Here is a 14,402-nt window from a genome sequence, read left to right on the forward strand (position 1 = left end):
AAGTGTGATGAATGTTAGCTTCTTTGCAGTCTTCAGAGACATTTTGTGTGGCCCCTGATTGTGACAGTACACATTCCAATTTCATCACATATTGTTGCCATTACACAACTCAGCTACCTCACACCCCTAACGGAATAAGACCTTATAAAAAAGCTACCTGTTGCATAGCAACTAGTGGCACATTGCAAGTGGTAGTAAAAATGCTGAGTCATAAATGATCGTGCCATTAGCTAAAGCTCGCTATTTCAGTGGACAACTTGACAATTTAATGTGGAATTATAATGGTAAAGGTGTGTGTTTTTCCTGTACGACTATCAACACCATGCTAGCATCAAGGAAGGCCTCAGAACAGTGAGAACTCCTGCTTCAACCTCAAGCTGATATGTCTCATTTTCTATGTGACTGTGCTTGTTCTAGGTTGTCCATTTCATAATTTAAATACAATAAACATTATTTGTCCCTGAAAAGCTGTCTATGTTATATTGAGAAACACATTTCATATTAAAGGGGCCCAATTCTTTTTTTTTTGGGGGGGGGGGGTTTCCCTTAATTGTAGTGTGTTATGTCCGTAACCCTTGTGCTTCTATTGGCTAGCTCTCCAATACATTATACGTGATAGGCTAAGGGATGGGACATCTCTAAGCTGTTGACCAATCACACAGAGTCAGCCAGCTAACCAATCAGAGCAGACTGGGCTCTGGTTTCAGAAAGTAGGGGCAGAAATTATTGTAATATTAACAACAATAAGCAGGTGGAGCCGAGTTTACAGTATGATAATACTCACATTAATTGTCATAGCAATACCTACCTTAGTAGTAATGCAGCAGGTATAAGGAACTCCACAGGCCAACGGACCCGGTGCATCGCAGTCGTGGTACATGTTGACCGACCAGTCTGTGTACTCCTGACCTCCGCAACACTTAAACTGCCAGACAGAAAAGAAAGATGGCGGTGAAGAGGCAAGTGCACAAATTGGAAGGAGAAGGAAAGACAAAAGACAGATCAAGAGAGGAGAGAAGAGGATGTGTGAGGAGGAGATGGGGAGAAGGGAGGCAGGTATGAAAGAGAGATACAAATACATTTAACAATTTGATAAGCAACATTTTTCTCCTGTGCTGGTATAATAACAGTAGCAATTTCAGATTAAAAGAGCCATCATACTCTTACAACAATTTGCATGTAATTACAGGGGTGTGTGTGTGTGTGTGTGTGTCTCTATAACTTTGCCAAATGCAGTGTACAGGTGCTGGCACAGCTGGGCAATATGGTTAAAATAAATGTAATGATGACAATACAATAAGTGACAAAATTATGATACAGTTTTCCTGATATCATAATTAGTGTTGTCACGATACTGGGATTTCACACTTCATAACCATACCTACAAAAACTTCAAAAGTCAATCGACTCAAACACAAAGGTCATCCAAAAAACGAGTACAAAAAGCAAAAGGAGTTAATAACTTTGACATGCTCCTTCTAAAAGGCCTTTGCTGACTAAATCACTGCTTAAAAATCTTCGTAACCTTCAGTTTCAGATTAACTGAAGGTTATGTGGTATGAAGGCTGTTCAAACCAGCCTGCAGGAAACCACGATAATGTAGTCTTATGTAATGTTCATTTAATAACCATTGTACTGGAAATTGTACAACAAACATGCCACTCCAAACAATGACAAACGCACACACACGGTTGCAAAACAGTGTGGCTCCCAAGTTTCAAGCTCCCTCCACCTGTTAACCAGAGACTCCCCATGTCAGTTACATAAGATAACCACTGTGATTACCTACAGGTGCGCAATGATGAGCAACAGCAGCATGAAAAAAAACCTAACAATTAACACACACACACACACACACACACACACACACACACACACACACACACACACACACACACACACACACACACACACACACACACACACACACACACACACACACACACACACACACACACACACACACACACACACACACACACACACACACACACACGATCAACATGCAACAGTGCACCATTTAAGGGAATGTACTGCCCAAACTGATAGCACTCTACTAAATTACATCAAAGCAACATAATTATCTTGACTTTGTAGCCATATTGTAAAATATTTCATTTGGGATCCAGAAAGATATTCAAGGAGAGAACAAAAAAGGACAAAAGGTCAGACAGTAAGAGAGGACAAGACAAGTGATATGGAGAAAGGATGAATTAATTAATATATAAAAAAGGGATCATCAGTATGTTGACATTTTGCCAGTGTGCCAGAAAGTTGGCCTGACTTGATACAAGCGCTTTTTAACTAGCACCAGGTCAGGACCCTGCGCGAGGTTCACAGGAAGGCAAAGCAATCATGATTCAATTAAAGTCTACAAGTGTAGGGTAGTCCAAAAATAATTCTAGCTGCACAATGTGTTAAGAGCTTAGTCGGTGCGACTGTATAGCAAAATGTAATAAAAAAATCCTGCAGTACATTCTGACTTTGGGTAAATGATTGAAATGGAGTTCAGTTCAGACAGGACAAAGACATTTGTAAAGTGCAAACCTTTAACAACAACTGCCAAGCAAAGATTCTTAATAGCCATCGACAGACAAGATGAACAATCTGTGGACACGACAATTACACACAGTGGAGGAAATTGGAAGAAGAAGATTGAGATTGATTGAACCCACACACGAAGGACATCAAACAACCTTTGACAAGAAACCCTTATGAGAGATGAAAGAGAGATAACATAAGCCTGTCTAGGGTTGGGTACCATTCACATTGGAATGGATAACAGAACATGGAATTTGTTAACAGTAACCTTTCTGTACTTTATCTGTCAGGACAAAACTGTAATTTCAGTTGCCAAAGTAAGTTCAAACTCATTTTCAATATTGTAAATCACAGGGTGATGCACTTCAAACCTTTTAAACACTAAAAAAATTAAATTCCCTCTCCCCTCTCTACAACATCCAACCTGTCAGCCTGTCACCAGGGTAAAAACGTAAGACAAACACCAGGATATCTCGGAGGAAGCACCTGTGAGACATGTTGCTCTGGTCAGCACTTCATTTTGCAATACAAATACTGCAGCTTGCATTTCTAAAAATGTAACCACATTTTCAACTCTCCTCTCCGCTTGTGACTTCACAAGCTGCAGGGATGCTCTATTCCGCTCAATTCTTCTCTGCACACACACACCGCTGAGCTGCTCCACTCTCAGACAGATACGCTCTCTGTAATACCAACGCAATTTGGTTGGTACTTCTGAAAGTACAGATTTTTGGGAAACACCTTTGCACCATCAGATAGAAAAGAAATCAAAGGACCAAGAACTCTGGAGGTCCCTGTCGTCAACCTATACTCCAGAGAGGGTGTCAGAGCTAAGAACAGGCAGATCAGGGGAATTTGTGTCCTCACAGGACAAACTTGAAGTCTCTCAAAACACCTGTCGCACCAATACGTCAATGGGAAGATGAGAGAAGAAACTGTAAAGTAACTTTCTGATATACAGTATGTCAACATCTTCAGAGGGGAATCACTGGGAAACAGCCCTGAGACAGTCGAGTTTCTGAGTAAGAAGTATTTGCAGATGTACTAATTATGTTGCTATCTGCTTTACTGACTGATGACCGTCTGTTCACTATCTGACTAACTGAACAGCTAATTGACCGGCTGACTGCTCAAAGTGTAGCCGCAAGACAGAAGTCAGCCCCTGCTTCCTGCCGTCATTATACCATGCCATCCATACAGCAACAGTGTGACAGATCTTTCATGCGTGATTAGGGTCGCAATGTAAAAGCTACACTACAATTTAACATCATGTGATTTTATTTTCCAAAAAAGTACTTTAACGAGAACCAAATCCTCTCTGGATGTATGTTGGGAACTGTCTTTTTTCGATTAAACTCACCAAAAACACTAAAGCAAAGCCAAAAACGTATAGAGTAAAATAAACCAACATACACCAACAGGATGCAAACACAAGGATCACTCGCTGTGCTAATCCTACATGTAGAGTGAAGGGCATCAGCATGGGGGCATTACTTCCTCTAAATTAACATGAATGATTACCCAGTGTGTTTGAATGTTGGTGACTTACAGTATGTTGGTCAAAACCCATAGTCAGAGTGAAATGCCCATTAAGTCGGTACCAAGCTGTTGTCTTTATTGTACAAACGTGCCTGCTGTGAATTTGAACCCTTGTGAGCTACAGTATAAACTGCCATCTGTTTGTAATATCTGTGCCGACTTTGAGAAACAGCCGGTTTAACAGTGGATCTTATTTAAAGAATATCATAACATCTATTCATATGACTCTTAAACATATGTTCCTGTCAATTTGTAATGGCCTCCATTGAACAACATTGTGCACATTGTACCTGTAATCACCTGATGCGGTACATGGTGGTGAGCACTTACAAACCCTTATCCATCATCTAGCCAAATGTCATGCCTCTACCATTCCATAGCAATTAGAGTGACAGCAGAAAAGGAAGCAACGGGACTGTAACCTAGCAGAAAACAAATTAGTCTCAAACATATTGATCAACTGGTTGAATGTCACTCGACCAATTGAATACAGACACAATGCAGGTAATTGCTGATTCGGGTGACAAAGATCTTTATAGAGCATGCTGTTTGTTTTTTAGAGCATCAGAGAAAGCACAAAAAAAGCCATTTACTAAAAAAAGGATTTACTTGTGTTGAAATGTTCATGTCAGATGAAAAGTAGCCTCTTGGATAACTCTGGCCCATTTACAGAAATGTTGATTAATGTGCACTGTCCCTGTTAAAAGAAAAACAAACAAAAAAAAGAAAGAAGCTTCTAAGGGTCTGAGTGCACGAGCAAAGACCAGCATGTAATAAAAAGAGCCGTTATGTGGACTAGATGGCATGCCAAAATAGATATGGCAAAGAAAGAACAAATATTTCTGGCATTTGTGAACACAGTGACACAGATGGCATGGTTAATCAACTGGTAAACTTGGAGTCATGTGTTACTCTGTCGGAAAAACATGAAACATACACAGAATTTATTCTATTTCAATCAACCTGAACTATAGACAACACATTATTTTTGTCAAGCTTTATCATATCATGTTAAAATCCTGCACTCATTTTCATCTTCTTTCCCCCCCTACATATTTCCTTTGTATTGCCCCTGACAGGAGTTGCTTCCCACATATGATCAGCTTAGTCCTCATCACACTGATATATTATTCAGTACCCGAAAACCCCACATAGATCTGTTGACTGAAACAATACACACAAAATATTGACATTTGTGCTTTTGTATTGTCATGCCAATGTCTTAAAAACAGCATATTAAAGATAAACTGTTTTGTCAAAAAATGTTCTTCAACAGCGGACACTACCCCCAGCACGCAAGGGTTTGAGATACCAGTAGCTGTACCGCCAAAGAAGGATGTTACTTCTGAAGCACACCCACACTGATAACAAATACAGAAAGAAAGAAACTCAAAAATATAACACCTCTATTTTCACCTTGCCTTGTACATTGTAATTTGACCTTTGAAGTGTAGTGATGTCTAACAGACTAATGCTTCAGGACGGGGATTGTCATGTTACCAATGAGGTAAAGCCCTTGTAATGCCACAAACTGACGAACTACTAATGTCACATAATAACAATAAGTCTTTCTCACAATGGGGCTTAAATGGAAGATAATGATGTATCATTTTATCTCTGTGAAGGAAAGAGGGGCAACAACATTGGAGCTACAGTAATACAACCAGACAAAATAATCTATCGTACCGTGTTCCTCCCAATGTTAAGCTGTCCCCTCTGATGGATCGGCACACTTTGACCAATCCCCAGCAGGGCTAATTACATGAAGCCAGGTGTCAGACAACAGACAACAGAGTCACTGATCTGGGATTTTTTCAGAGGGAAACATTTACCTTCACAAACTAACAGCACACTTCTCATATTTAGTTGGGTTTCTCTCCATACATTGTGTATGTTTTTATCTGGCTCTTTATAAACAATTTGTTGTTTGACAGACTTTACTCCATTCCCACCACTGACCTTTCTTTTATTAGTAAATGAATTGACAGTTATATAGCAATAATGGAATAGTTTATGTGCAGCGTATGAGTGTCACTTGGGCTTAAGAGATTAACTCCAAAACAGGTTTTTAATGGGAGTAGTCACTGCCTGTATACTGATAATAAATAAACGATTTGCTTCTGTCCAGAAAGAAACAGCATGAAATCCAAAACATCGACATGGGACTAAATAAACTCCTAAAATAAAAATACTTTCTGCTGAAAAAGTAATGATTAAGGTAAGGATGTATTGAATTGTTATTGTACTGTCTTCTGTTTACTGTTGACGCTTTTTCTGTAGATATTTTATCATAAAATTCACATACACAAACTACTTGTTTTGATATGCATTAAAATGTAATACACATTGAGTTTCTAATACTGAAATGTGTGTTTGATTACAATTGCTTTGCCCTGCTTTGGCTAAATGCCACCTGTGATGAATCCCAAATGAACCTATAAATATGCATGATCACATTTTTGTCACAGTAACAAACACACAGCGCTGGGCAAATTGAGTCAGTGTCTGTCGAAGAGACCAAATGGCTTTGCTGTTTGTACTGCTGCAATATATTTCTTCCTGATGCAATGCATGTAACAACACTAGACATTGTAACTTCAGGGTAAATTCTGATAAAAAATTGACTCTTATATATTTGGGCTTGGTGGGTGTTTGTCTAGAGTTACTTCAATTCCCTCTGTTGAGCTTCTTGCAATAGTGTTGAAGTCACATGCAGCCAATCCTGGTGGAATGACTGTCACTTTCCCATTAGAGATTGGATATAAAAGGTCAGATTGAAATTAACTTTATACAGCATACAATATGACCTGCCACTAATTCATACATAAGTGTTTTGGCCTCGAGGATCAGTTTTCTTTTCATTTCCTGTTGATAAACCCCCGCAACAATTTAGAGCAACATCAATTTAAAACTGAATCAAAACGCTAACAGGTGGGCTTTGGACAGTGAACATCACAGTTGGTTAGGTATGCATTGAGTGTGAGGAATAAACAAAAAGTGTTTACACCTGCTCTGCTTTGCTGATTTCCATTGGTTTTCTTAACATTTAGGAACTACAGGCTTTAAGATGTATTCCAACAGCATATTCTGATTCAGTATTACAATACACAACATTCAAAAATAATGATAGAATTATATATGATACTACGTCACACTTACAAGAGCAGGGAAACAAAACACTGTAAGATCTGCACATGTTCTCACATTGTGCAGATCATGTGCAGTCACACACACACACACACACACACACACACACACACACACACACACACACACACACACACACACACACACACACACACACACACACACACACACACACACACACACACACACACACACACACACACACACACACACACACACACACACACACACACACACACACACACAGTAAATGTCCCCACTGAATATCAAAGGTTGTACGTGTGTGTGTGTGTGTGTGTGTGTGTGTGTGTGTGTGTGTGTGTGAATCATAAATAGGTGTTGAACAGTGGCTATATATGTCTACTATGAGGCTATCGGCGCCAATAAATGTCCCCACACTGAACACTAGTCCACTTTTTAAAGTCCTGCAACAGTTTAGTAGTTTGTTTACAACCGCAGCCTTTTGCTTCCAACGTTGCCATTTGTGCTTCAACAACCCAGTGCTGATCATCTTACTAATAAAGATGTGTAAGTATCATAAGCTGATGTTTGGCACAAAGCTTATTTTCTGTATTAATACACTGGGGGAAAAAAATCACAATTGGCATTTTGTTGATGGAACCAGGGCAATGCTAACTTCTGTGTTGACATCACTTTAGTAAAGATCAACAATCAACGGTATTGTGGGCGGTGTTTGCTCAATATCACACACAGTTTCTCTGGTGATGTCTTGTGCAATTTTTTGGTCCAGGACTGTCATCAGAGAGATTTCTTGCTATCGTTTAGTCACAACCAAGAAAACATGCGTGACTCATTTAACTTAACAAAACACACGGCCACATTCAGCCCTTGTCATCACAAAAACAGATTGTAAAGGCTAAGCCAACGCTTTAAGCCACTGAGGTGGCGCTTTCTTTACACACAGTAGGCGGACCCAACCCTGTCTGATGAAAAACTCAGATTCAAAGATTTCCAATTGATCATTTACTCAGTCCATTCATTTTGGAGGTATTGTCGGTAATGAAACTCAGCTTTCTATCAGCATTCAAAACATCACTTGTTAGCCAAACTTCACGTTTAGCCTTCCTGCAAAACCTCAGTAAACAAACATAGGTTCTTATCCTCTCGAAAACACTTAATCTCTTCTATAGCAGGACACGAGCAGCAGCTTGACACGATCACAGGAAAAATATACTGTCGGAAGTAACCGGTGCTGCCAAATGGCTTTCCACCATCAGTGAAGCCGTTTGTTGTTATAAAGGAGCAGATCAGAGTGCCAGTGAGTTAAGAAATTCCATTATAGGACAAACATTAAAGAAAATTAGCTAGCAACGCAACCTTCTTGGAATTGTGGAATTACTTTAAGGTAATACACTAAAGCAAATTGACCAAAGCTGATGAAAATGTCAAATAGAGGGCAAGCCAAAATAATGTGGCCAAAAAACAACTCTTCCTAGCATTTGTGAAACTTTTGACACAGATGGCAGAGATTCCTCGTCAACAGATTCATTTGGAGTTGTGTTTATTGCAGCCTGGTAAATGTGGGTTTAATAATCCCTCCCTTTTAGCTCTGGTTTTGGTCTCCATCAACTCCTAAGGGAAATATCCGACTCTTTGGCAGCTAAACGCTCTACCATGTTCATCAGTTAGTCTAACTGAGCAAGTCTGCTGAGTAGTGCTGAGCAGGCGTTGTGCAGTGGGGTTCATCAGTATTAGCAACCCTATTCACATTGTGACACGGGATCATATATTCATGTAATGTATTTGTGTGGTAAAACACAACAAACCTGTAGGACCTTGTCAGTAGGGTTTGGTCAGATTTGACTGATTACTGGAAAACATTCCAACACCACTGTAATAACATTAAGGTTTAAAGGTTTCTGAAAACGTTTGCTGCTTTTAATATTAGTATGAAAAAGTTGGAACTAGTTGAAACATACTTTTCACTATTACATTTTTTTGTATTTTTTATTTCAAGGAATGCTTTTCAGTTTTATAGCCTATTGAGAGCCGTGCCTTTTTGAGAAAGTCTTTATTTATTGTTTGAAGACTGTGAGACAAAAGTGGTTGAAATGTTCTTCTCATTCTCTGATCAATAAATAAAGTTGACCAAAGTTTCCAGAGGTGAAAATGTTACTTCCCTCCCAAGCAAGTGGACGGAGGAGGACACTTGGCCACTACTGTTCAGAACAAATTAAAAGAAAGATGAACTGTGATGTTTAAACCAGAATATGAACCAAACTGTGACTTCTTTGTACTGTTACATGCCTAATGTGGAAGTTTAGACTTTCACATTCAAATGTTATATTTGAAAGCTGACCAGATTCATTGTAAAGTGAATCAAACAGAGGCAGGTGCTTGCTAAAGCAGCCAAGAGGTTTTAGGCCTTCAAGCGACCAAAATATCATTCAATCAGGAAACAATCCTGCGCTGCTGGAACTGGTGCTGGTCATTTTGCCCATTCCTTAATAGCATGTGACATTTTCGCCTGCAGACTGAGGGATCGTTTGCCTTTTCTCTTCTTCCTATTATCAGTGGAGTTTGCTGCAGGCTGCATCTTAATTTCCAAATGGGAAATGTCTGCTGACCCCAAACACTGCAACCGCTTGTGCTTAATAAAAAGTTGAGATGAGATCTTCTGGTTTCAGGCTGTGAGGCAGCGTGATGCAGTCTGGGAGCAGGTGCAGTGTGACGCCTCTCCACAGTTAACAACTTTCTGCGATCATTTGATTTAATTTCAATTCATGACTTGCCGTGTAATGCTTAACATTCATATTGTGAGTACTGTATTGCATTATGACATAATCATAAAAACACCACGAAGTGACATAAGCTTACCTTCTTTTGAACAAAATCCATGATGTTTTTGAAGTCCAGGTCATCGTAGTAATTCACAATTCCTTTTCTGATGTTTTTGTTCAGTAGCCCCACTGTCTGTAAGAGGGAGAAAAAACAACACAAGAGAAACAGATTGTGTTTCAATGGGATGAAGGCCGTCATGTTAACACGTTTGTTTTTTATCCAGAGCATAACTGATATTCAATCAAAGCGTCACACAGTCAGCTCTGCAGCGGAAATGCTCTGATTAGTCAAGGTGACTGATCCACTGAAGTGGAATATTAAATTATGACAGTTTGACAGCTCACATCTGTCAGTCACAATCTGGCGCGGCGGGGTCACCTAAGGTTAATGCATCGGTCCATCCAGAGACCAAGAATAAATATTTGCAACTTAAAACTCCATTAAGTACAGTCATGGAGAGCTTTTCATGTAGGGAACTATTGCAGTAATTTCCCTTCACTCTTTGTTTTGGATACATCAGTCTTATTTATACTTCATTAGAGAAGAGGATAACAAAGCATTGAACCATTCAGGCCTGCATATTCTCCGTCATTTTCCTCTTTATGCCACCAACAAACTTGAGTCTGCTCCCCTCCTGAGAGGTGCAGAGAATAAAGGCACATAGTCTTTCATTAAATTTCTCTTTCTTTTCCCCTGAACATATCAGATATTCACAGTGAATCTACAGTATATGTGCAAAGCGGCCACATTGAAACCACATTACAATAAGCAGATATCTAGCCTCCGAGTTAGTCTACTAAAGCGTTTCCCTTTGAGACACTTTATCATTATTAAAGAACTCGCTATGAGCTCACATGGAATTATCATCTCATCACAGTGTTCATGTAAATGACAGGAAAGAAAGTGAAATCTTATTTGAATGCACTGCCATATCTTTTCAAATTAGGCAGTGAAGTAAAGATATGACATATGAGATGCTGGGTTTTGATGGTATTTTAAATAGCACTGCCATTAGTTCTGAAATGTAAAATCATTATGTTGATCATTTCGTTTTTCTCTTGACAAAGCAGATTAAAATGCACCACACGATATTATTGAAAAGATGTATTCCAAGACGACCATAACTAATGTGAGTGAGACGGTTGAAAGCATTAAATTGGGGAGAAATAAGACACTGATACTCAAGCTTTTTTCCCCAGTGGGCCACATTAAGATATTTATGTGACAGAGCTTTTTAATCAAGAAAACTGATCGAATTCATTTCTCAGGAGAGTCATACCAGTGTTCCTCTGTGATCACTTCAGCAGTGTAAAGTAAAGTCTAATGACCCAACAAATTTGTATTGTGTTTTAAATAAACATGAATCTGAGTACGTTATAGGTCTTATATACAGTACATATAGATATACATAAAAGCGTTTTTATCTGACAACAGTAATACGAGACCCTTTTTGGCAGTTTTAACGTGATGTGCATGGAAAAGACAAATGGCCAAAATTGGATCTAGATTTTGTATGTTCACTTCTACAAATGACTTTCATAAAATCTCATATTGCAAAATCAGATTAGGTTCATACCGAGTTGTTCTTCAAAACATTGTGCCTACACCAGCTACAGCAGGTAGATGTCTAATGTAAAAGTTTAGCAGGAAACATGACCATGAAGGATGCAGTGGCTGGCCTTCTCATTAAGATGCAAATTTAAAGGAGTTTTATGCAGATACTATATGTGTGATCATGACAAGAAACATGACTGGATTTCAATCTTATTATAATCAACTTAAGGAAGTCAGCATAATGTAGGAACACTTAGTATTTGTCATGTCCTTAAAAACGCTGAACCTTTTTAGCAGTTGATAACAAACATTTAGTACTTACAGTAAAAGATGATCATTTAATAATCGTCAGAAGATTTAAAGTATGCTACCATAAAGTATTCTGTAACACTAATTGTGGCTCAGCATTAAAAGGCAAAAATACCACAACCCTTCCTTAAAATTATCTTTTGCCAGAAAATAAAGAAAAGGCTTTTTTTGTTCTTTAAAAAAAGGACCGTCACTAACCCTGGTGACTGTGAAGAAGCAGCAGGACGTTTGCTTCTTCACAGTTACCCAAGTGTGATTGCAACTCAGGAACGCTGCTCGACTAGTCACTGCTGCATAAATACTACATATCATGCTGTGTTTGAGTGCACAGAAACATAAATGGATTTTGTTGCTAGGAAGGAAATTAAATCAAAAATAGAAGACAAAAATAGAAAGTAAGAAGCACAAAAGGATGCGAGAGAATATTTAGGAGAGACATTTTAGACATTAGAAAGATAGAGATGAATGAAAAAGACACACATATACACATAACTGATTTAATGAGCCATTCGCAGTTTCACTGTACCGGCCGTGTGTACTGAGACTTGCATGGCTTAATGTTTGAGACAAGGTCAGGGGAACCAAACGTTTCATCAGCATAATTATGACATTTAAATTGTAATGATTTAATCAATTATGATGGTACTGTCCCTGTGCATTTCCAAGGAATTACCAGAAATATGTGCAAATAATCTGTTTAAATGCGGTGTCACTGAAACGTCCATTCAATAAAATAAATGGGATGAAATCTAATTAATAACTTGCATGGTGTAGTTTATCTTTAATCTATAATATGTGATAAGATGTTTGAAGAATGATCATCATAATTATATAAATGTCAGGGTTTCCCACACGTAGACTTTACTCGGTCTATGTGTGGGAAACCACCCCGTGCCCGGTCCTCTGCACCCCCCCAAGTATATTTCAGATCTGTGGGAAACACTGAATGTACTTTAATATATTCTATTCAACTAAATCAAATTGGTCTTGGTTCATTCTTTTGTACCACCCTGTGTAGTTAAAGCAATCTAAAAGATTTCCATATAAATAAATATCATTATAGTCACCATCTATTCCTGAATGAGGTAACACAGTGCAAGAACATTCAGCCTCACGCCCACTGATGAAAGCCCTTTCATTTGCATTATTACGGCAAGATGGACTTTCAAGTGATCTTGTTATATTGCATTGCAGGGTAAATCCTGTCCACCCACACAGGAGATAAAACTTAATTGTCCACCTACTGTTCGTTTCTAACTGTCGGGTTATTGATCAACATTGTGGACGCTCACCTGGGTTCGAAACACCAGCGCCATTATTCCTCCCAGCAGCTCCAGGATCAGACACACGGCGAGGGTGTACATGAACTATAAGCAAACAGAGGATGAAGAGCCATTATACACCTATACATTATACACATCAAACTTCAATATTTCAATTCACAATATAACATGCTGTGGTCCACAAGCCTCTTTCAACCAGCTTTACAAACTTGGAGCAAATCTGCAGAGAAGAATGGTCAGAAATCCCTTTAAACCGTCTGCTGAGCTGGTAGATACTTACCCCAAAACACTTAAGGCTGCAGCCAAAAGGTGGCCTTAGATACACTGCCTGGCCAAAAAAAAGGTCACAAGCCTGTGGGGGCAGTGCTATGATCTGGGGTTGCTGCAGTTGGTCTGGTCTAGGTTCAGCAACGTTATGTACCCAAAGAATGAGGTCAGCTGACTACCTGAATATATGAATGACCAGGTTATTCCATCAATGGATTTTTTTCTTCCCTGATGGCACGGGCATGTTCCAAGATGACAATGCCAGGATCCATCGGGCTCAAATTGTGAAAGAGTGGTTCAGGGAGCATGAGACATAATTCTCACACATGGATTGGCCACCACAGAGTCCAGACCTGAACCGGATTGAGAATCGTTGGGATGTGCTGGAGAAGACTTTGCGCAGTGGTCCGAGTCTCCCGTCATCAATGTAAGATCTTGGCGAGAAATCAATGCAAGACTGAAATAAATGTTGTGACGTTGCAGAAGCTTATGGAAACGATGCCACAGCGAATGTGTGCCGTAATCAAAGCTAAAGGCGGTCCAACGAATATTAGATTGTGATCTTTTTTTTGGCCAGGCAGTGTATATACATATAATATATAACGTGCAGGGGTCAAATACATACGCAAACAACGTTTTTTAAACGATCTGCTGACAGATAATTCACTTTGGCTTTGAAGATATAGTGTCAGAGCGTATGATTTTGCTATAAATATACTGACTGGAAAACTGTGTTTAAGTTGTTTTCCCAGACAGATCATAAGTTTCAAAGGGATTGAATACTTTTGCATCCACTGTATATTCTTTGACTCAAGTAATCAATAAACTTAGAGACAATTAATCATGTTTTTTGTTTTACCACAGCCTTAAAGCTATGCGTTGAGGTGCCATGTCTTCCCAATAGAACGGCAACCTTCTAACAACTTGGGCACCAACGTCTGTTTTCTATATTTACAGATT

At 39.0% G+C, this 14,402-nt stretch overlaps 1 protein-coding gene across 1 annotated transcript in view; it reads right to left on the minus strand.

Annotated features, from left to right (window-relative positions):
- Positions 1-14,402, minus strand: part of tspan15 (tetraspanin 15) — a 33,432-nt gene that overhangs the window by 6,118 nt on the left and 12,912 nt on the right. The window contains exons 3-5 of the mRNA XM_063881085.1: positions 13,185-13,259; positions 10,066-10,161; positions 809-925 (exon numbers count right to left, since the gene is read on the minus strand). Coding sequence (XP_063737155.1) covers positions 809-925; positions 10,066-10,161; positions 13,185-13,259 — 288 coding nt within the window. The remainder of the gene's footprint in view (positions 1-808; positions 926-10,065; positions 10,162-13,184; positions 13,260-14,402) is intronic.

Source organism: Eleginops maclovinus, chromosome 4 (assembly GCF_036324505.1).
Source record: "Eleginops maclovinus isolate JMC-PN-2008 ecotype Puerto Natales chromosome 4, JC_Emac_rtc_rv5, whole genome shotgun sequence".
Lineage (NCBI taxonomy): Eukaryota > Metazoa > Chordata > Actinopteri > Perciformes > Eleginopidae > Eleginops > Eleginops maclovinus.